Source organism: Cervus canadensis, chromosome 5 (assembly GCF_019320065.1).
Source record: "Cervus canadensis isolate Bull #8, Minnesota chromosome 5, ASM1932006v1, whole genome shotgun sequence".
In the NCBI taxonomy this organism is placed as follows: Eukaryota; Metazoa; Chordata; class Mammalia; order Artiodactyla; family Cervidae; genus Cervus; species Cervus canadensis.
Window position 1 is genome coordinate 29579471 of NC_057390.1, and position 24224 is coordinate 29603694.

Consider the following 24224-nt stretch of genomic DNA (forward strand, 5'->3'; position numbering starts at 1 on the left):
GTAGATATACTCCTAAGTATTTTATTCTTTTTGTTGCAATGGTGAATGGTATTGTTTCCTTAATTTCTCTTTCTGTTTTTTCATTGTTAGTATATAGGAATGCAAGGGATTTCTGTGTGTTAATTGCCCACTCTCACCACTACTGTTCAACATAGTGTTGGAAGTTTTGGCCACAGCAATCAGAGCAGAAAAAGAAGTAAAAGGAATCCAGATAGGAAAAGAAGAAGTGAAACTCTCACTGTTTGCAGATGACATAATCCTCTACATAGAAAACCCTAAAGACTCTACCAGAAAATTACTAGAGCTAATCAATGAATATAGTAAAGTTGCAGGATATAAAATTAACACCCAGGTTACTAATTCTCATGTAATTTATTCTAGGTTAATGGAAAAGGTTCCTTATGGTGTGTTGATCCAGAATATAAACCCAACCTTATGCAGGCACTGAAGAAGCAACCTTTCTCCTCAAAGTCCACATTTTACAGCCCTCCTGCATCACCACAAAGGTACAAGACCTAAGATGTAAATGTCAGTGGCAATATATGAGATTTCATTATATGAGATGGAATAACTTAAAGTTGTGGGGGTTTTTTCATCTTTTTTTTTTTTAATTACATAGAGAATTATTTATGGATAAGACATTAGACTAAGGCATTTTTACTTATAGTCTTAACTTATTAGGAACTGAGATGTTGGGTAATTGAGAGCATAAATTCTGAAAATGTATTAATAATTAATAATATATATATTCTAACTAAACTCTGAAGATAGTGATAATATGAGTTCAGGTATAACCTGAAACCTTTTTGTAAAGATCAGATCATTTACATTGTCTGCAATACTAATACTGACCTAAAGACACAAGAAAGTGGTCGTATGTTTAAGATTGTTTAAATAAGGTCGTTTTTTGTCATCGCAGCATTTTTATATATACACTTACATTCGTTTTTCTAGTTTAAGATTTTTTTTCCTTCACAGCATGTTTAATATTTAAGTCTCAAATTTTTAAATGTCAAGTAAAATAATGCTTTGGATTTTTATTTGATTTGTTTCTGTTGGCAAATATGCTTTTCCTTGGCTTTTGTTTTCTAACTCAGTAATCATTAAATTGATCTTATAGCTTTCCCATTTTAAGTCGAATCTGAAAATGATGACTTTAAATCTGACTATTGCCTTTGAAAGAAGCCTTCAGAATCTTTATTTTTAAATTCTATTATATATATTCATTTGAGTTGAAAATGACAGTTTTGTCAAAATACTTTTAAAGGGTAGTCTATAAAAAGTTTTTTAAAGCTTTTTAGTAAAATAATAAATGAAAAATTTGAAACATACACAAAAGTAGAAGCCTGAACTCCCATTTGCAGCAGTTACCAACATTTCATGTAGTGTTTAAGGAATTAAAGTATTTTTATATAACTTTTAGAGGAGTGTTTGTAGCTGATACAGTTTAAAAAATTAGCCTAAAGTTGAAATTTCAGCAATATATATACATACATACTTATTGAGATTTTAAGCTTATTTACCATATTAGTAGATTAGAAGGATGATTGTAACAAGAACTAGTTTATCCTTATGAAATGAAACTCCGAAAAAATGTTATCAGAGTTTATATTCTCATTGTTTGGGAGCTGATACTTTCCTTAGTGTTGGTGCTTATGAGATGTCCTAGTTTAAAAGAACAGCAGTTGGGAACTAATGGTAAGTTCTGCTGGTACTGCTTGTATGTTTTATTTAGCAGTGCTGTTTTTTATTAAAAGTTAAATGGGAGAATTAGCACACTTTTTTTTGTATACCATCAGAAATACACTCTCCTGGGCCTTTGATATGATACATTTTCATGTTTTCATTTTTTATATGTTTAAATGTTAAATAAAGATGATTTTGTGGTTTAAAACCAGGTAGATAAACAGTAGCATAGAGGTTGTAATCTTTGACTTTAAAATATTTTTAGAAACATTTTCTCTTTATTATTGTTTGACAAAATGACAGTTCCATCTGACATGCCTTTGTGTAGCCCTTTCATGCCATAATTGGTTAAGTCTGAGGAAGAGAATGAACTATAGTGTATGTGAAACTGTCACTAAGAAATAGACTTTTAATTTAGTTAGCCAAACAGATTTTTTTTAAAATACTATCACAAATTCCAAAGAAGAGGAAGGTTTGTTCTAAAAATATTTTAAAATTTTTGAAATTTAAAAAAAGAAACTGCTGGTCTCTTTTTCATAAATATCAAAATTTTAATTTGTAATTGATATTTTTAATTAAATCAGGAACTTATTTTTTTTTTTTGTCATCACCATACAGTCTTCTTTAAACATTGTTTTGATAAACATTTTCATTTCTGTAGTAACACCTATATTAATATTTTATCAAACTTAGGCATCCAGTGTAGAATCAAACAGTAACTATTATGTATTGTCCGTTGTTCTGGGCATTTTAAATTTAATGTTCTTATTTAATTATCACAACAACCCTATGTGGGAGTTTTAATTATTCCTGTTTTACAGATGAAGAAACTAAGGGGTTAATTATTTTGCCTAAGAACGCCCAAATAGTTGTGATTTAAACTTGGATCTTATGCTCTTTCTGCTTTGGCAGACTCTTGCTAAACTGAATAGTATTAGCAAAGAAAACAAGGTAAAAACTGTTTTTTATTGTACAAACTAGTTGTATTTGTAACTAAGTTTTATAAAATGTGAAATAAGGATTTTTTTTTTAATAAGTGTGCTTGTCTTATCTCTTTTTAGTGGTTCTTTATCACCTCACTACTTAAGCTCTGTATTCAAGCAGAGCCAGGTGCGAACTCTCAAAGGTATGTGAAAGATTAGTATTTTAAATCAGAAGAACTCAGGTTAAAATCAGAATTTTTATTTAATTGTTTTTTAATTGTAAAAGTATTGCATGTTCATTATAGAAGGTTTAGAAAATAGAAAAACATTCATAAAAAAGAAACTAAAACTTACCCTTTATTTGCTGTTAACTTTTTAATTGGGCTATACTGGATGTACAATATTGTATGTTTCAGGTATACAACATAGTTATTCACAGTTTTTAAGGTTATACCCCATTTATAGTTATAAAATATCGACTGTATTCCATGTGTTGTACAGTGTATTCTTGAAGCTTAGTTATTTTTTTACATAGTAGTGTATACCTCTTAATCCCCTACTCAATCTATCTTGCCCCTCTGCTGTTAACATTTTTAATATAATTGCTTTGGTCCTTTTTATGTCTTACACAAGAGTAGATATGTTTGCATGCCTGCCCATACATGCACATACCACCCCCCCCACCTCCCAAACACACTTTTTCTCCAAGTACTTGGATTATACTGTGTATACTGTTTTATATCCCTGTTTTTACTTCCTTTTATTGTATACTTTTCCTTGAAAATAGGGAAATATTTCTTAGTAATGCGATAAGTACCGAATTACCTTTTCAAGTCTGTCGGACTAGAATAGTTGACAGACTATGGCCCGTGGGCGAAATCTGGCCTGCCACTCGTTTTGTTATGGCCTTTGAGTTAGGGATGGTTTTACATAATTCTTTTATAGATAAGTGTAAAGAACTATAATTTGAAAGCAATAAGCTTTCAAAAGCTAACTTTTGAACTTGGTTGACTTTTAAAAAGTAGATCAAAATTTTGAATTAGTTGTTTTTTCCTCTACTCATAGTTAATATTATAGGTTAGTGATATACTAACATAAGTTTTCCTCACATTGCTGCTTTGGAGCTTGCAGATGTTAACTCTGACCTATAAATATAAAAATTATCAGATGAAAAGCCTTTCTGTGTATCATAGACATTTTGGCTCTTTAAAACTACACTAAGCCAAACCTGGGAAACATATGATTGTCTGTAAAATAACGGAGGCAAAGAGTGTGAAAAGCTTAAGAGAACTCTGCAAAGAAGTTAATGGAACTAGGAGTCTGCTTCAGATAATGTTGTGATTGAACATATATCAAGTACCCATTTTCCTGTTACCTACATGAGTAAATGTGCTCTCTTTATGTTTAGGTATTGCTGAAACTTCCTTTTTCATTACTTCAGTAAATTCTGACCCTTAGTCTTTTAAGCATTAGCTCATATGCACATTTTGAGAACTTTTTCTCTCGTGAATTCTGGGGTTTATTTAGAATTTCTTCTTGTTCTTGTTCTATTCCATCTGAATTCTCCTTCCTTTGGGGATCAGCTTCCACAAGGAGAGCATAGGTACTTCTTCATCTAATGAGTTATATGTATTATCCATCATCTCTCATAAGTTTTAGGAGAAAAATGAAATACTGTACCACACAAAAACTTGAAGAAATTTTATATTTAAATCAGATTGATTTACCACATATGCGTAGATTCTGACAAAATTTGCTTTTTCTTAACTCTTGATGTTATTTCTAGGGAAGAGTTTGAAAAATACAGCAATAAATTGATTAAACATTCAAGTACTTGTTGAATTCATCCATTGTGCTAATCACTGAACTCTGGGTGCCTTGGAATATGCAGAAAGAGACCCAGGCCCTAGTCTTAGAAAATATACAGTTTAATTAAAGAATTAATTCTTGTTTAATTGATTTGAATTATACAGAATATACTGGGAGAAAAGGAAGTGGGTAGCAAATTAAGCTTAGAGGTAGGTTGGGAAAGGCCTCTTGGAGAAGAAAGTGTAATGCCTGAGCTCTGGGCCTCAAAAGTTGAGGGATACTTAACCTTGGTTAGAGATTTGGTCTGGGACAGTTGCTAGGAACTGTGGGTTGGTAAGCATGGCTGAAACCTAAGAGCATAGAAGACTAAGTAGCCTTGGTCCTGTAGCTATAGATGTGATCATTTAGCATGGGCAAGGCAAATGAAAAAGTTTAAGCAGGCATTAGCCAAATCAAGGAGAGCTTCTTTAGCATAATGAGTTGGAACTTCTTCCTGTAACTGTAACATCAGTTTACATTGAGTTCCTGACTGTGGTGTTTTGCTTGCATTATTTCACTTAATCCTTACAACAACTCTTTGAGGTTTTGTTACCCCCTTTTACAAATAAGGAAATTGAACTTTGGAGAGATTAAGTAATTTTCTTAAGGTTACACAACTAGTAAATGGTATAGAAGGAACTCTGATTTCAGAGCCTGCACTCCTACCAGATATGAGGAGTTAGGGGAACTACTGAAGGTCTTTAAAGAATAAGTTGGCATTGTCAGTTTTGTGTTTTGTAAATATCACTGAAATTTCAATGTTGGCTCCAACTTTGTTGTTGTTATTCAGTTACTCAGTCATATCTGACTCTTTGCAACCCCATGGACTACTACATGCCAGGCTTCCCTGTCCTTCACCATCTCTCAGAGTTTGCCCAAATTCATGTTCATTGAGTCAGTGATGCCATCCAACCATCTCATCCTCTGGCATCCCCTTCTCTTCCTGCCTTCAGTATTTCCGAGCATCAGAGTCTTCTCCAATGAGTCAGTTCTTCACATCAGGTGGCCAGAGTATTGGAGCTTTAGCTTCAGCATCAGTCCTTCCAGTGAAAATTCAGGACTGATTTCCTTTAGGATTGACTGGTTTGATCTCCTTGCTGTCCAAGGGATTCTCACGAGTCTTCTCCAACATCACAGTTTGAAAGCATCAGTTCTTCAGCACTCAGCCTTCTTTATGGTCCAACTCTCACATCGGTACATGACTACTGGAAAAACCATAGCTTTGACTATATGGACCTTTGTCAACAAAGTAATGTCTCTGCTTTTTAATAGGCTGTCTAGATTTGTCATAGCTTTTCTTCCATGGAGCAAATGTCTTTTAATTTCATGGCTGCAGTCACTGTCCACAGTGATTTTGGAGCCCAAGAAAATAATAGTAGAATCGAATATAAAATTCATCTGTTACTTCATAGAATTATCCTTTTTAAAGTCTCTGTTTTGCTCATCTGGCCAATAGCAATGTTACAGTATTGTATAACAGGCAGCAGGAGGCAGAGAAATCTCATACTGAGATAGCAGAACAAAACCTTTTTTGGTCAATATTTTGATTTGGTGTGGGTTTGTAGTAAATTCATGTGTTGAAAAATTTATTGAGTGCACTTGTGTGCTAGTCACTGTTCTAGGCACTAAGGATGCATCAGTGAACAAAGAAGACAAAAATGGAACCATATTCTAATTAGTAAATTTTAGTATTTATACTTAAGCACTAAAGTATATGTAGCATATTACAAGCAAATATAAAATTCAGATAGTTAATGATGAAGGTAGGAACTAAATGCAAATCTAAGTTCAAATTTAAGTTTACAAATTAGCATAATTTGTATCTTAATTAAAATGAAAGTAAACTGGTAGTCCAAACAGCTTCACGTACTAGTAATTTATTGAAATCGCTCTCCTACTTTTAAGAATCATGAGAAACAGCTTCCTTGTTTGGATACTCTGTTAATGTGTGTACTGGTTTTGATAGAGGCAATAAATCCTGCTATAGTTAATACTTGGCTTATAGTCATTTAAATTCTGCCGCTGTGGTTCTCATATCATTCCTTAAGCAAATGGACTGAGAATCAGGTAATAGAAACTTGTTTGTCTTATTATAACTCTTACTTTCGCATAGTTAAAACTGATGTCTTTAGTTCTCTCTCAATTACTGTTAATCATTTCTTAGCATCAAGGCTAAGAAAGTATAAACTAAGAAGCATAAGTTAACAGTTTTGACAGATTTATTGAACCAGTTATTAAATCAGTAGCATATTTTGAACTCTAGTCAGATCTATGAAGGATGAAAAGGGAACTATATAATACTGCTTAATGTGACTTTTAACAGGTCATTGTTGTTATTATTAACTCACTGGATGGCTCTCGTGGCTCTAATGACAAATGACTTTAAGCTGGAAGTGAATTATTGGATTAACCTAAATAGTGTCAGAGAAAATATATACAAAAGACTTTATAAAAATGAAATTTTCATCCTTCATAAACTGAATATGTTAGATAATATAGCTAGTAGTATGCTTATTAAGAACACAGAGCCATCTTTAAAATTGCAAAAAGTATTGAGTTGACCAAAAAGTTTTTTCGGATTTTTCAGTAAGATATTATGGGAAAACCTGAACAAACCAACCCTATACTTATTAATGAAAAAAACATTATAGTGTTTTCAGCCATGACAATAAGTCTGAAGTTTAATTTTAATACCAAAACTGATTTGGTACTATAAATAAGAATTGTAAAATCTACACAGTTTTGTTGCTTTTGTTCCAAGAAGTTCAAGAATGTACTTTGGACAAATCATTGATAATTAGGTGGTGGTGGTATTGAAGTATGGTTGATTTACAGTGTTGGATAGGAGACTTCCCTGGTGGTTCAGTGGTTTGGACTCCGCACTTCCAATACCATATTGGATAATCAGGTGTTCTTGATTACCAGATGGGATCATTTCTCTGGTGCTTTTTTTAACAGTGAAGTTTAACTTTTTTTGAGTTAATTGACAAGATGTTGTGGGAAGCATATTTAGCGAATGTTCTGAATCAGACAAAGTCAGATGTAGATAAAATCCGTTTGCAAAGAAGTAATTTCATGTTGGACTATTCAAATTAATTTGGATGTAACAAATTCCTACAAGAATTTGTATTTAAAGAACAGTTTTCCTGTCATTTCTACTGTTACAGAAAGTGAAAGTGTTAGTTGCTTAATCGTATCTGACACTTTGAGACCCCATGGACTATCACCCTCCAGGCTCCTCTGTCTGTGGAATTCTCCAGGCAAGAATATGGAGTGGGTTGCCTTTCCCTTCTCCAAGAGATCTTTCCAACCCAGGGATCGAAACCCGATCACCCGCCTTGTGGGCAAGATTCTTAAGCTTCTGAGCCACCAGAGAAGCCCCTACACTAACTATAAAGATATACTAATTTTTAAAGTTAAGAATCTTTTATAGGTGCTTCATTTACAAGATTAATAAATTTCCTGGTATTGTTTACTTGTTATAATGCATTTCAGTATTAGATTCTTTCCCTTACCACTATTCCCCCTTTTTTAAAAAAACAAAGTAGATTTTTTTTTTCTTAAAAGAAAATAAAATTATTTCATGGAACAGAAGTTTCTCTGTTAGTATAATGCCACCCAGGTTGTGCCCTGCACGAAGGACACCTGGCTGAGACAGTGAGTGGGCTGACTTCAGAAGGACTGGACCACACCCAGTCCTCAAGCTGTGTGCCCTGGTTTTAGAGAGGCATTCACCTGGAGGCCAGTTGCTTTTTTTCCAATTCACACAGAGATACAATATGGGCTAGAGCTGTACTAGCTTTTTTTTCTTTAAAGACATGTTAGAATACTGAACTCTATTATAGTCAAGTCTCATTCTAAAAGATGGGAATTGGAGAGGTCTTCGTTTTACTAGAGTCTATGGCTGTGGCATGTGGGAATCATTGATTGTTCTTTTTAACTTGATTTTTTTTTTCCCTGCCTGAAATGCTTTTCCTTTGAATATCTTCATGGTTTCCTTTCTTTCACCTTCCTAAGGTTTTTGCTCAAATATTATCTTTTCTTGAGGCCTTCCTTAACCTCTGTATTTAAAGTTGCAACTACCTTTCCCCACATTCTCTGTCTTCCTTCCCTCCAATTTTCTTCTCCCTAATGTTTATCTCTCAGAAGTTGTGTTTCTTTGTGTTCTGAGAGTCAGGGATTTTCCTGTTTTGTTTTCAGCCTGGAGTGTGAGATAGGACGCTCAATTTATCGAATGAGTACAGAATAGAGAATTTCCATTATACTCTATAATTTCCTGCAAAATTTCTTACTCTAATTATAGATACTTGCTAAGTGTTGAGAGATGATGAGATTACAAATTGAAGGCCTGGATTCTGGAGGTAGACTGCACAGGTTTAAATCCCATCTCTATCATTCCTAGAGATCCCTCTTTGTCCATTTTCTCATCTTTAAGATGGAAATACTAATAGTACCACATCATAAACTTATGAGAGTGAGATGAGTTAATAATACTTAGAACATGCCAAGGGCTTAGTAATTTGGTGATAATCAGCTTAATCTAAAGAAAGGAGATGTGGCAGAGATACAATATATTCTTCACTCATTTATCAGGGAACTACTGTTTTTTCCAGGTATTATGGAATATAGAGAATAAGACATGATTCTTACCTTAAGGGAGCTGACAGTCTAATTGGAAAGACATACATATAGAAACTCTGATTAATGAGATCATACTTTATTCAAGGGAGAAGAATATGTGCTCTCTCATAGCAACAATCTTCTGATTTACTTAAACCTATTTTTTAAGGTCATAACATTTCCTGCCTTTACAGAGTTTGTGGTCAAGATGAGAAGGAAACAAGTCACTATCCACATGGCTTTATTATCTAAGATAATTTTATAATTAGATATTATAAATAAAATGTAAGATTTGGGGATAATAAAAATTTTCCAACTTTGAGGCAGAAATGGAATGTTTTTGAGTCTTGTTTTAAACCTATCCTTTATAATCTAAAATTTGTAAACATTTTCTAACTTTTCCTTCACATTTTAGATTGTACCATTTTGCTTTTATTTGATTATGATTATAAAGGCTAACAGATTGCCAAGATGTAGAGGAACTTCTAGTGCAAAAGTAGATATGAGAGCATAATGACCTCTGGAATAAAACCTGCTGATTTTACCAGCCTATTAAAATCCATTTTTCTTATGGAATATCCATAATTGTAGTACTTATAGGATTGCATGTAATTATGACTAAAGACAGTGCTAATATTTATGTGTGTTCTTAGCTAATTTAATCTGTTTAAGGGCAATCCTTATTGAAATTCAGGTCAGGTTCTTATTTTCATTGTGAATAATGAAAGAAGAAAACTTTCATTATCTCTAGTGCCTCTCCAATTCTCCTTTAGACTATATTGTTCATAATTTTAAGTGAACAAAAGTAGATTACAAAATAATAAGTCTCATTTTATACATTTATTTGTGTTTGTGTCTATGTATATATATAATATCTATATATATATGTGCATGTATAAATTACATATGTTATATACCTTATACTTTTTTTTTTTAAGTAGAAAATACACCAAAACCTTAATGTTGGTTACCTTTGGGTACATGCATATACTATAATAGCCTCTTTTTTATAAAGAACATTAATATTATCACTCTTTTCCTTTTTTAGAATCTGATATTGATGCTGCCACTGCAATGATGCTTTTAAATACTTCTATAGAACAAGGAATTTTGGAATGTAAGCAATCATACTTTTCTTTTTTGTGAGCACCTTTCAAATGTCATTTAGGATGCAAAATATTTCAGTGTTACAGGCAAAATTACTTCTTTCTAGGTAGGTTGTGTTTTCATCTGAATAACTTAGTTTCTGTTTTATTTTCTTTTAATTTATGTGAGCGGTTGTGAAACTGAGGTTAATGCTATGATAATTCTTGTTACATTGGCCAAGAAATGAAGAAATAAAGAGCATGTTTAGAAATTAAACTTAAAGATTTAAAAGTGAAAATGGAGATGTCCCTGGTGGCCCAGTAGGCAAGACTCCATTCTCCCAATGCAGGGGACCCAGGTTCAGTTGCTGGTTAGGGAACTAGATCCCATATGCTGCAACAAAAGATTTCATGTGCCACAATGAAAGGCTGAAGATCCCACGTTCTGCAACTAAGACCTGGTGCAGCCAAATAAATAAATAAAAATAAATATTTTTAAGAAATGAATAAAAGTAAAAATGAAAGCTATGAAAAAGAAAACATGTAAAGTATGCTTATAACCTTGAAATGAGAAAAGCTATCTTTGACATACAAAGTGCAAAATCCATAAAAGCTGTGTAAATTTAATTAAACATCAAACTCTTATTTAGAGTTCTGACAACAGCAGATACCTGTAAGAAAAGTAACACAAGCATAATACTGGGATGACGTATTTCTTCGCTGTATGTAGCAGACAAAGGAATCATGTTGAGTATACATATGTGCACAATATAAAAAGGTTCTGTGAGTAAGAAACGAGAAAACAGTTCAACAAAATATATGAATAGCTAGGCCTCGGAGGAGGAAGTATACAGATAGACAGTGCACATTTGAAAAGATACAGCGTCTCTAGAAATCAAGGAGATGTAAATTGAAACAATATTGAGATAATATCTTTTTGTCATGAGATTATGAAAAATTAAAAGGATTGATAATATTAGGGGTGAAGTATAGGAACTGGGTGTTGTCATGTAATGTAGGATATAAATTGATACAACTATTTTGGAAGGCAGTTTGGAAATACCAACTAAAATTTTAAATGTATATATTTTTTACTTAGTAATTCTGTTTCTTTTCATCTCTCCTAGAAAAATTCCATATGTGTAAGAAAAGGCATGTAGAGAATTTTCATTGCAGTATTACTTGTGATAGTGAAAAACTGTCAACAACCTAAATATCAACAAGTAAATTGTTAGCTAACTAGTGACACATTAATATTGAGGCATTTTCTGCAAGCAGCTCAAAATAATTGTATTTTCCATGGGAAGGTCAAGACATACCATTAAGTGGTTTAAAAATATTTTAGATTGATTCCTACAGGATGATGGTCTGCATAAAGTTTAAAGACCCACGAAACATCACCAGTCTGAAGCACTTATTCAGGAGTGATATAATAGTTTTAAATGGCCTGTTTCTGCAGTCAAATGCATTTGATTTACTGATGGAAGCTTTGTTTTCCACAGGTGAGAAGCCTCTGCCTCTTAAAACAACAATGCAAAAAAAGAGGAGTTATAGCAGTGCATTTAATCATTCCAGTGCTATGCGATTACATGAGAGTGATTCTTTAGCCACCAGCACTGATCCAAAAGAAGACCACAACTACAGTGCAAGTAGCTTGGCAGCACAGCGCTGTGCGTCCAGGTCTAGTGTGTCTTCTCTGTCTTCTGTGGATGAGGTGTATGAATTCATCCCAAAGAGTAGCCACGTAGGAAGTGATGGCAGTGAAGGATTTCGCAGTGAAGAAGACACAGACGTTGATTATGAAGATGATCCACTTGGAGACAGTGGCTATGCATCGCAGGCTTGTGCAGATACCACTGAAAAGGGGCAGCCAGACAAAAAGATACGAAAACAGGCATGTCAAGAAATTGATGAGGAGCTCAAAGAGGCAGCTGGATCTCTGCTCCACCTTGCTGGTATTCGTACATGTCTAGGTTCCCTAATAAGTACTGCCAAGACACAGAATCAAAAGCAGCGGAAAAAATAGAAATACTTACTAGTGTGAAATTGTTTTTAAATGTGGCAATACTCTTCTACTTAATTCTTTACAAGGGATATCAAAGCCATAATGGACTACTTTTGTTTTAGGGTTGGGGAGGGGTGCTAATTACTTGTTTATTTCAAAATATTTTTGTTTTTTGAATTTTTATTAAATAATTGCTGTTAGGATCATGCCCAATCATCAATATGATGTGAAATCCTAAAAGCATAATTTTTGTGATAAGTGTCTCCAAGATTGGAAATTTTATGTTAAAAAAAAAAAAAGTCCCAAGCCTCTGTCTTAAATTTGTAGGGAAGTCTTTTGTTCTGTTAATATGTCCAAGTGTAAGAACTGGCAACTCTTAACTTTTTTTTCATTTTCTTTTCCTATCTGTAATTAACTGTAGTTGCTGATCCAGCTAGAAATTTTGCTGCTTTCTTTCTCCCATACTCTGCTCTTGACACATGTAATCCAGTAGGATGATATTTGAATATTTTATTTTGTCTTAATTTTTGTTTTTAATTATTTTTTGTTGACACATGAACAAAGTTGAATGTAAGTTGGAAAAGATCCTAAATGTCCAGAAAGTTCCTTTTGCATACATCAGCAAAGAGATAGCAAAAAGTTCTAAGATTTAGAAAAGGCAATTTTGTGATGTAATTTCATCTAAGAACTTCAATTCCTGTTAGAATATTATTTTTTCAAATTTTTTAACTTTCCAGATATTCCATAGTGTTGATTGGAGCCATTTATTCTTTCCCAAAGCGCTTTGCAACCGTTATTTTGATTTTGCCACTAGCTGTCTTTGTTGAGGAGAAAGTATCCAATGAAAGGATATAGCCATGGAGTCCCATTTAGGCACTTTTGCAAAAAGAGGATCTTTCATTGGCTTGTTAAATGTACTGCATTCTGAAAATTACACAAATGGAGTGTAATCTAATATAAATATTTGAATATGTGCTATTTATGTCATCATAAATAAAGGTAGATCATTTAGGAAAAGAATTCTATTCAAGCTTTGTATGAATTAAAGTTGTATGTGCACCCAGTTTAGTTAAAGGATTTAACAAAACTGTAGAGATAAAATGCCTTACATCCTTTTAAGGAGGCAGTGTAATTACGTGCCATTAAACCCATCCTAAAAGATTTTGTTACTCTTCCAAATGTGTATTGACCAAGGCCTTTTTCAGTATTTGAACAAATCGTATATGATACACATTTTTTCATATCATTTGTATAGCTTGACTGTATCATTCAAAATGGACAAAGGATACTAATAAAGCTAAACTTATTCATAATGTATTTTTTTACAATTGCAAAAGCAGCTTGCTAAAAGTTCAGTCTTATCTCATGCTACATCCTGTTTCATAGACAATGACTTTGTTTTTATTTTCTGATAATTTCATATATATATATGCACACATACACACATAAGCTTGTGATTTTGGTTTGTTACTTTCGGCTGTTTCTATGACGATAAAGCATTTTTTTTTAAGACATATTTTTCTTTTAGCTTGTAATTTGAGCAAAACTGTCAAATGAGAAGCATAATGAAAATGTCTTTTTCAGTTGGCAAGACGTTAAGCCAGGGATAACAACTTTGTCTGTCCTGTTTCCATGTTAACTGTAGTTGAACCTGGATTAGTCACATTAATAGAATTGCTGCTGTTGAAAATAATAATCTTTCAATTTGTTGATAATAAGTGTGCAGGATGAGGTATTGAATTTTTTGTTCTTCATATATATCACATCTGCTGCAGAAAATTGCTAACCGAAGTTAACATCTTTTACTCTGCACAGTGAATATAACACCAAAAGTTATTAAATTGTTTTTATCACAGTATAAATAGTACACGGGGCTTCCCTGGTGGCTCAGTGGTAAAGAATCTGCCTTCAATGCAGGAGGCCCAGGTTCACTCCTGGGGAAGATCCTCTGGAGAAGGGAATGACTACCCACTCCATTATTTTTGTCTGGATATTTCTATGGACAGAAAAGCCTGGTGGGCTACCGCCCATGGGGTTGCAGAGTCGAATACAGCTGAGAGACTGGCACACAGACACACACAAACACAAATAGTACACAGATTATAAAAGTCATTTTAATAACAAAATATTTTTAAGCTGTTTACTGTGGTCCTCTGGAAAGACCTTATTAACAGTGTTTTAATGATCTGGTTCCACTTTCTTTTGTTAACTGAAATTCTGTACTACAAATGTTTTCTCTCTGATTCTTGTCCATTAGATCATTAGTCTTTGTAAGTAAAGGAAAATGATCAAGATAATAAGGAAGGGAGAAAGTCATTCCCGGTTCAAATAAAGATCTTTAAAGTTATTTTTGTCTTAATATAAATAGCAATAACTTTTAAACTTGATTTTCCTTCCCGCTAAATGTGCTCTTACCACAAATTTAAAAGTTAAAAGTTATGTTCATTACTAGCAAAGTCAATAAACTTGCACACTAAATGCTAACAGGAAGAAGTTACAGGATGCTTTATTGAATTCTTACATAGAATTCATTGTATCACTTTCCATGTTCTGATTTACCAAGGCAGTTATTTTTAAGGGGAAGAACCTTTTTGATTACCATCCCCCCTTTATTACTTCCATAGACATAATCCCATTCCTCAGGTGTATTGAGACAAAAACATGCTAATAACCACCCAATTAAGGGAAATCATTTCTAGTCCTATGGACTGGAAATTTTATTTCTAAGAATATATTACTAGCAAATCTTACTGTAATAAAAACCAACTTGGAAATCCTGAAAAGGTTCAGTCTTTTAAAATTGTGACTTAGGCTAATGTATAATTTGCCTCGCATCAATATAAATTGTTACAGCCAATCTCAGTTTATGATAGATTCCTAGTAGAAGTTTTAACAATTAATCTTCATCTTTCACATCCCAAATAGAATCAGTGTTTCATGAATATATATTTTTGAAATTTATTTGTGCAATATATAACTCAATTAGTTCATGTTTTATTTTACTTTTCAAATTCAGAGAAAGAAAACATTATGGAAAATGAATTGATGGATCACCTCCTTTTTTCCACCTTTGAGCCTTTCCTATCCTCCTTATAACCAGCATGGCTTCTCTTAATTTTGATTCCTTTGTATATAGTAAAGTTTAGAATATACATATTTTTTTCTTTTCCTACTCTCTGAGGCATTGTGTAAAGGGTCATACTAGGTGGTCAGTTAAATATATGTTAGCATGAATTCAAAGCTAGAGAAAGTGTTGAGAGTGTGTGTGTGTGTGTGTGTGTGTGTGTGTATGTATCTTGGTAGACCAGGAGGGTGTGTGTGTGTATCTTGGTAGACCAGGTGTGTGTGTGTGTGTGTGTGTGTGTGTGTGTGTGTATCTTGGTAGACCAGGTGTGTGTGTGTGTGTGTGCGCGCGCGTGTGTGTGTGTGTATCTTGGTAGACCAGGTGTGTGTGTGTGTGTGTATCTGTGTGTGTGTGTGTGTGTGTGTGTGTGTGTGTGTGTGTGTGTATCTTGGTAGACCAGGAGGGTGTGTGTGTGTGTGTGTGTGTGTGTGTGTGTGTGTGTGTGTGTGTGTATCTTGGTAGACCAGGAGGGTGTGTGTGTGTGTGTGTATCTTGGTAGACCAGGAGGCCTTTCTCAGCAATTTAAGCAATGGTTGTGAATACTTCACAAAGCTGTAAAGACTATCGTCTTAAATACTACAGTAGCTTAACAACCTTTTGTGAAGACCATAGCATTTAATTAAGAAACTTTGAGGCTTTCTGGTTTACATATATATATTTAACAGTTTTTTTTTGTTTGAAATGTTATATAAGCTTTGATTTAAACAGAATTTGCTTCAATACGTTAAGATGTAGTCAAAATATTTATTTTCTGAAAAACAAAGTATTTTAATGTTATACCTGCCATTTTTTCTTAAAGCACATTTTTTTTTTTGCATCTGACTGCCAGTGCCATTGTCAAAATTGTTGTACATTTCTTATTAAGTGCTTAATTTTAAAGTATTATGTTGCCATTAAATAGTGTATAAAAATGTGTAATTGCCAATTCATTGTAACTATTATTTATTTTTAAGTGAAAATTAAGAATGGTTTCTCATTTAAGAAATTTGAGTTATTAAATTGTGTCCTTATCCATTTTTCTAATGTAGCATAAAAATTACCCTGAGTTTGAGTTATAACTGCCAGTAAGTAGATGACCAGTCCAAGTGAACCACTTCTTAGTTGCCAGTCTTTGCTCATATTAAAAACAACTTAACAAATGTTTAGTTTTTGTATCTAATCTCTGATTATTAAATTGTTTATAAAGTTTATTTTTACCAAAGAGATGCAATTCACTATGATAAAGTATTACAGAATAAATGTTGTTTTATAACATTTTTGTGCTTTCTCTGTCTTTTGGGGGTTTGGTAATATAGATGTAGGTGGTTTCATACTCCCACACACATACACTTTCCCCTCCAGTGTTACGAAGCTGGAGTCATAGAGATGAAGGATGAAAGTTTTAATTTCAGAATGTTTTCAAAGGCTACTTTTTTAAAGTATTGTTCTTCCAAAGAACCAGATCTTAGTTTTAGATATTTTCTATTGTTTTTAGTGTTTCATTTGTGTTATGATCTTTATTTCTTTTTTCTACTGACTTTGGATTTTGTTTGTTCTTCTCCTTTTTCTTTTGTTTACCTGTTCATCTATTGATGCACATTTCAGTTGTTTCTACCTTTTGGGTCTTGTGCATAACACTGCTGTGAACATTGGTGTACTGTTTAATCTGTTTAAATCCCTATTTTCAGTTCTTTTGGGTAGACACCTAGAAGTAAAATTACCAGATGATATGATAATTCCGTGTTCAGTTTTGGTTTTTTTGTGTGTGTTTGTGGAACCACAATAAAGTTTTCTAAAGCAGCTGCACCCTTTTACATTCCCACAGCAATCTGCAGATGTTCCAATTTCTCCATATCCTTTCCAACACTTGTTCTTTTCTTCCTCTCTCCCTCTCTCCCTTTATAATAGTCATCCTAAGTCATCCTAATGGGGGTGAAGTAGGGTGTGTCACACTTTCACATGTCTTGCAAGCAGAGGCATTGCAATATTTTCTTGCAGACTATATTTTCAAAAATATATGTATGGTAAATAACTGTGGAAAATAAAGTGTCTTCCTTCAGAATGGAGGACAGATTTGTTTGCAGTCCAGTATAATAAAGATAATGGCTCCCTCTGGGGCAAAGGTCAGACACATTTGCTTGCAGCCTTTATAAAATATTAGGGTTTCCTAAGCAGCATTCAACTGGGCTGCTCTGCACACCCCATGGGAAAACTAAGACCCAAACCCTGAGTGTGAAGCTCATGTTGCTTGCTGTGAGTAATAAATTCCTTTGTCTCTGACCCAGAGACGTGTTTTCTGCCAGCATCCATGAAACTGGAGCAAGCAAGCTTGTTAGCATGAAAGTACTGTAAAAGCTCACATCCCTCACATTTTTTTTAAAAAATAATCCATTGTTCTTTGTTTTTTTTCCCATTTATTTGTTTTTGGTTGTGCTAGGTCATCATTGCTGTGCGTGGGCTTTTTCTAGTTTCAGCGAGTGGGGTCTCCTCTGGTTGCAGTGCACGGACTCCTCATGGTGGCTTCTCTTTTTGTGGGAGCACAGGCTATGGATCCTGCAGGCTCATAGTTGCAGCTCACGGACTCACTAGCTGTGGCGCACAAGCTTAGCTGCCCTGCAGTATTTGGAATCTTCCCAGACCAGGGATGGAACCCATGTATTCTTAACCACTGGATCACCATGGAAGTCCTGTCCTTCACAGTTCTTGACATTCTTGTGTCTGATAAAGGCATCTGTGAAAAATCTACCACTAACATCATATTGAGTGGTGAGAGGCTAACCACGTCCCCTCTAATTACGCATAAGCCAAGCATGTCCCCTCTCATTACTACTATATTTTACTGGACCACTTTGCCAATTTGGTAAGGTGAAAAAATAAGGGGGAGGAAGAAGGAGGTGGGATAAAGGGCATAGTGTTTGGAAAGGAAGAAATGATGCCAGCTTTGTACAGACAACATGATTGTATATGTAAAAATTCCTAAGGAATATGCAAAAGGCTACTAGAACTAATAATTGAGCAAGCCCTCAGGATACTAGGTCCAGTGATTGATAAAAATCAATTGTATTTCAATATAGTAGCAACAAACTTTTGGAAAATGAAGTTTTAAAAAGTACTATTTACATTAGTGTGCAAGAAATGAAGGAGCAAATGTAATGAAATATGCAAGACCTACAAACAAAGCTAGTGGAGGTGATGGAATTCCAGTTGAGCTATTTCAAATCCTAAAAGATGATGCTGTGAAAGTGCTGCACTCAATATGCCAGCAAATTTGGAAAACTCAGCAGTGGCCACAGGACTGGAAAAGGTCAGTTTTCATTCCAATCACTAAGAAAGGCAATCCCAAAGAATGCTCAAGCTACCGCACAATTGAACTATCTTACACTCTAGTAAAGTAATGCTCAAAATTCTCCAAGCCAGGCTTCAGCAATACGTGAACCGTGAACTTCCAGATGTTCAAGCCGGATTTAGAAAAGGCAGAGGAACCAGAGATCAAATTGCCAACATCTGCTGGATCATCGAAAAAGCAAGATAATTCCAGAAAAACATCTATTTCTGCTTTATTGATTACGCAAAGCCTTTGACTGTGTGGATCACAATAAACTGTGGAAAATTCTGAAAGAGATGGGAATACCAGACCACCTGACCTGCCTCCTGAGAAATCTGTATGCAGATCAGGAAGCAACAGTTAGAACTGGACATGGAACAACAGACTGGTTCCTAATAGGAAAAGGAGTATGTCAAGGCTGTATATTGTCACCCTGCTTATTTAACTTATATGCAAAGTACATCATGAGAAACGCTGGGCTGGATGAAGCACAAGCTGGAATCAAGATTGCTGGGAGAAATATCAATAATCTCAGATATGCAGATGACACCACCCTTATGGCAGAAAGTGAAGAGGAACTAAAAAGCCTCTTGATGAAAGAGGAGAGTAAAAAAGTTGGCTTAAAGCTTAACATTCAGAAAACTAAGATCATGGCATCTGATCCCATCACTTCATGGGACATAGATGGGGAGACAGTGGAAACAGTGTCATACTTTATTTTTGGGGGCTCCAAAATCACTGCAGATGGTGATTGCAGCCATGAAATTAAAAGACGCTTACTCCTGGGAAGGAAAGTGATGCCCAATCTAGACAGCATATTAAAAAGCAGAGACATTACTTTGCTAACAAAGGTCCATCTGGTCAAGGCTATGGTTTTTCCAGTGGTCATGTATGGATGTGAGAGTTGGACTATAAAGAAAGCTGAGTGCCGAAAAATTGATGCTTTTGAACTATGGTATTTGAGAAGACTCTTGAGAGTCTCTTGGACTGCGAGGAGATCAAACCAGTCCATCCTAAAGGAGATTAGTCCTGGATGTTCATTGGAAGGACTGATGCTGAAGCTGAAGCTCCAGTACTTTGGCTACCTCATGTGAAGTGTTGACTCATTGGAAAAGACCCTGATGCTGGGAGGGACTGGGGGCAGGAGGAGAAGGGGAAGACAGAGGATGAGATGGCTGGATGGCATCACCGCCTCGATGGACATGGGTTTGAGTAGGCTCTGGGAGTTGGTGATGGACAGGGAGGCCTGGCGTGCTGCGATTCATGGGTTGCAAAGTCAGACATGACTGAGCGGCTGAACTGAACTGAACTAAACTGAAAAAGATTTGAACAGACTGTTAACCAAAGATATATATGAACAGCCAGTAAGACCATGGAAACATGCTCAACATCATTAGCTGTAAGAGAAATGCATACTAAAGCCCCAATGAGATACTACTACACATCCAATAGAACATCTAAAATTAGAAGGATTGACACCACCAAGTGTATTTAAAAATACAAAGCCAGTATAAACTTCATGGTTGCTGGCAGGAATAGAAAACAACACAAACACTTTGAAAAACAGTTTGGCAGTTTCTTATAAAGTTCAACATATATAGCCCAATGTACTAGTCGGCTAGGGCTGTTTGCTATAATAAAATGCCACTGACTGGATGGCTTAGAAACAAAATTTTATTTCCTTACAATTCTGAAGGCAGGAAGTCCAAGGGCAAGGTGTGGTTCCTCCTGAGGCCTCTCTCCTTGGCTTGCAGGCCTTCTCACGGTACCCCACATGGCCTTTCCTTCGTGCACTTGAATCCCTGGTTCTCCCTTTTTGTCCAAATTTCATCTTCTCACAAGGACACCAGTCAGATTGGGTTAGGACCCATCTTCAATGGTCTTGTTTTAGGTTAATTCCCTTTGTAAAGTCCCTATCTCCAAATACAGTCACATTCTGAGGTACTAGGGGTTAGTGCTTCAAGATAAGAATTTGGGAGGGGAGTACAGTTTAGCCTGTAACACTCAGAAATTTTGTTCTTAGATGTCCACCCAAGAGAAATAAAAGATTTTTTCCTAAATATTCATGGCAGTAAGATTTCATAGCAGTCATATTCAAAATAGCTCCAAAAATGGGAAACAATGCAAATGTCCATCAATAGGTAAATATTAATACATTATGAGTTCCTGCAATAGACCACTACCCAGAAACAAAAAGAAACAAACTGCTGATATTAGTAACAGTGTAGATGAAAATTATCTCAAAGGAATACACACTACGTGATTCCATTTACATGGAACTTTAGAAAAAACTAATTGGGCTGCTTTGGTGGCTGGGTGGTAAAGAATCCGCCTGCCAATGCAGGAGACATGACTCAGTCTCTGGTCCAGGAAGATCCCCTGGAGAAAGAAATGGCAACCCTTTCCAGTATTCTTTCCTGCAGAACTCCATGGACAGAGAAGCCTGGCGGGCTACAGTCCATGGAGTGGCAAAGAGTCAGACACAACTTTGCGACTGAGCAACAGCAATGGAATCTATAGTGACAGAAAGTACATCCATATACCTCCAGCTGGCAGGCAGGCAGGGTGGGTGGAGTGAGAGCTCAGAAACATACAGTGTCAAGAGAAAAGCTCCTTGACATTCTAATTTCTTTTTTGCAAACCAAAATTAAGTTGTCCTATTTGAACTGCAGAGTAAGGGAGTTAATAAAAATTTGTTAGTAAAGAGCAAATGAGTAGTTAAAATAAATGCAACAGCTTCAGAGCTGAGAGTTGAATAAACACTCTCCAGTTTTTATTCAGATAGGTTGTTCCCCTACAGAATATGAGATAGATTGAAAAGAAAGAAATATTCTCTGGGGAGGGTTGGGTGGGTATGGAAAATCACTTGCTGGGAGTTCAATGGCTTTTTAATTAAGAGCTACCTGAATCTGACTTAGTCTATGAAGGGTATTACCTGAAATGTTATAACTACTTACTGAGTATTTTCTACTTGACAGACTTGGCAAGTACTAAATCAAACATTTAGATAGCTTATTTAATTTAATTCTTACATCACGTCTTTGAGGTTAATGTTGCTTTATTTAGTCGCTAAGTCGCGTCCAACTCTTCTGTGACCCCATAAACTGTAGCCCACCAGGCTCTGTCCATGGGATTCTCCAGGCAAGAATACTGGAGTGCGTTTCCATTTCCTCCTCCAGGGGATCTTCCCGACCCAGGGATCGAACCTGTATTTCCTGCATCTTCTGCATTGGCAGGCAGATTCTTTACAACAGAGCCACCTGGGAAGCCTACAAAAAGCAAGTCTAGTTCCTAAATTTGTGCTTTAACTACCAGGTTTTACTGCCTCTAGTTTACAGAACTAATCACGCACAAGAAGAATGCTTGGCCTTTTCTTCATTTATTCAACAAATCTTTGCCTAGGCCCTCATGGTTTGGCAGTGAGCAAAACAGATGAAAATCTCTCTGCCTTCATGGAGCTTACATTCTACTGCGAGGAGGCTAGCAAAATAAAAACTTGAAATAAAATACTGAAAGTGATAAGTGCTATGAAGAAAAACAGGTAAGGAAGGGGCAAGGTGACAGTTGCTATATGATCAGGCCCCTCAAGATGGCTATTCTCTCTCGTACATCCCGCTGCTTGACTAGTGCCCGCTTCACCTGCACCAGTCACATGACTGGCCTTCCTACATACTTGCCCCTGGCCCTGCTAGTGATTGTTCTAACTATCAGATCAGATTATCTCCACCAGGATAGCTTATCAAAGGGGCAAGAGGGGCATGCCCCTTGGCTAGTTTCCCTGGTAACCAGTGCGTCAACATGATGTCAGTTCCCCTGTAACTGGTTAACCTCACCCTTCCACCAGGAGCGAAGAATGCCACCATGTCCAGCTCGTCACCTCCCGCACACAGTGGGAAGTCGCTCCAGGACCTTGTTTCAGACAGGTAACCTCCCCATCTATTAAACCAGTGGTGTCTGTTGCTGACTCAGAGCTCTTCAGTCTTGAAGCTAGGCAAGTCCAGGACTTGCAGGCCTGCAGGATGCAGCCCAACAGTTGGCCTTTTAGATGGGGAGGACCTCTCACCTAGGTGGCTCTAAGCAAGATTAGAATGATATGCAGGAGTGCACACACGTCTCCAGAGGAAAGGAACGGTGAAGGCTAAATCAGAGGCTGCGGCTCTGTGATGTTTTTACAGCATTAGCAAGGAGAAGAGCTATTTGCCTGGAGCATCCCTTACAAAGGAAAGACTGGTAGGAGGTAAGGCCTGCAAAGTAGTTAGGTCCCAGGGGCCAGGTCTTAACAGAGTTCTGTGGCTGCCATGGGAAGAACTTAGAATCCAAGATCTAGAAGCAATGGAATCAAATTGCATTTTCTAAGGATGGCTACCACACCTTGAAATTTGGAGAGTGTCCATAGCAAATTTTTAATACAACACAAATTAACAAATTATTAATCAAATACCTCTGACAAACAGGACATCTCTACACTATGACCTGTTACAGTTACCCTTCCAGCTAAAATAACTCCAAAACCAAGAAATGTACATAACCTTATTGTTCAGTTGCTTCCAACTCTTTGTGACCCCATGGGCTGCAGTACGCCAATTTTCCCTGTCTGCCACCATCTCCCGGAGTTTGCTCAAATTCATGTCCATTGAGTCAGTGATGCCATCCAACCATCTCATTCTCTGTCATCCCCTTCTCCTCCTGCCTTCAATTTTGCCCAGCATCAGGGTCTTTTCCAGTGAGTTGGCTCTTTGTATCAGGTGGCCAAAGTATAGGAGCTTCAGCTTCAGCATCAGTCCTTCCAGTGAATATTCAGGGGGTATAAAATCTATGCAGTTAAGAAGAAGTGGTATTTCTCTAAACTGCTACATATATTACAGTATCTTATTAATAAGTTTCATGGATAAAAATCTTACTTCTCATTAGTATAAAGGTCAGACTACATTACTGCAAAGTCTATTAAAATATATATTTACTAGTTTTAAGTGTAATTGGTTCTAAACCATCCACATTTTTTATGGCATTAAGGGAATAGAAAAGAATAATCTTACAATCAGCCTGTCTGAGGGGTTTCATTAAGTAATGCAAGTATTTCCATAAGATGTGGCTTACAGTATTAAATCTCTTAATAGAGTAAAAATAAATATAAAACTGAATCTTGATCAAATTATAGCACTATCAGTTCTGCAACACCTAACTCACTGTTGTTTCCAAGCAAAGAACTAAGACATTAACTAACAGTCTAAGAACCCAGACATTTGGTATCTTTCTGGTCAAGTGAGCAAGAAGTGTGTTGCAGCAGACTCTGCTCCTCAGGTCTATTAAGATTTCACTTAAAAGAACTCCCACCCACTTTCTACTTGCACTTACACACCAGTCTGAATTCTTAAAGAAAATTATATTACAAATGTAATTGGTTTTTCCTGAATTTATATTGTTTGATGATAATTCTGAGATGAAGTGTTTCCTTGTAACTTGATTCTGTGTAAATACTCTCTCTCCTTTTAAATAAATTCTCCCCAGGAATGTATGGTCAGCTTTAATTCACTCTAAGAAAAAATGTTGATTATTCAAATAAGAAATTGCAATCTTCAAATACTTGCAGACGGCTCTTGGGAGAGGCAGTGGTGTATTTACACATTTT

At 35.6% G+C, this 24224-nt stretch overlaps 1 protein-coding gene across 4 annotated transcripts in view; it reads left to right on the forward strand.

Moving 5' to 3' along the window:
• FOXN2 (forkhead box N2) overlaps nt 1-12908 on the forward strand; it is a 54717-nt gene extending 41809 nt beyond the window's left edge. For all 4 annotated transcript variants that reach the window (XM_043468515.1, XM_043468512.1, XM_043468511.1 and 1 more), the window contains 4 exons: nt 382-506; nt 2748-2812; nt 10126-10194; nt 11665-12908. In XM_043468515.1, coding sequence (XP_043324450.1) covers nt 382-506; nt 2748-2812; nt 10126-10194; nt 11665-12188 — 783 coding nt within the window. In that variant the 3' untranslated portion in view covers nt 12189-12908. The remainder of the gene's footprint in view (nt 1-381; nt 507-2747; nt 2813-10125; nt 10195-11664) is intronic.
• Nucleotides 12909-24224: the final 11316 nt, after the last annotated feature.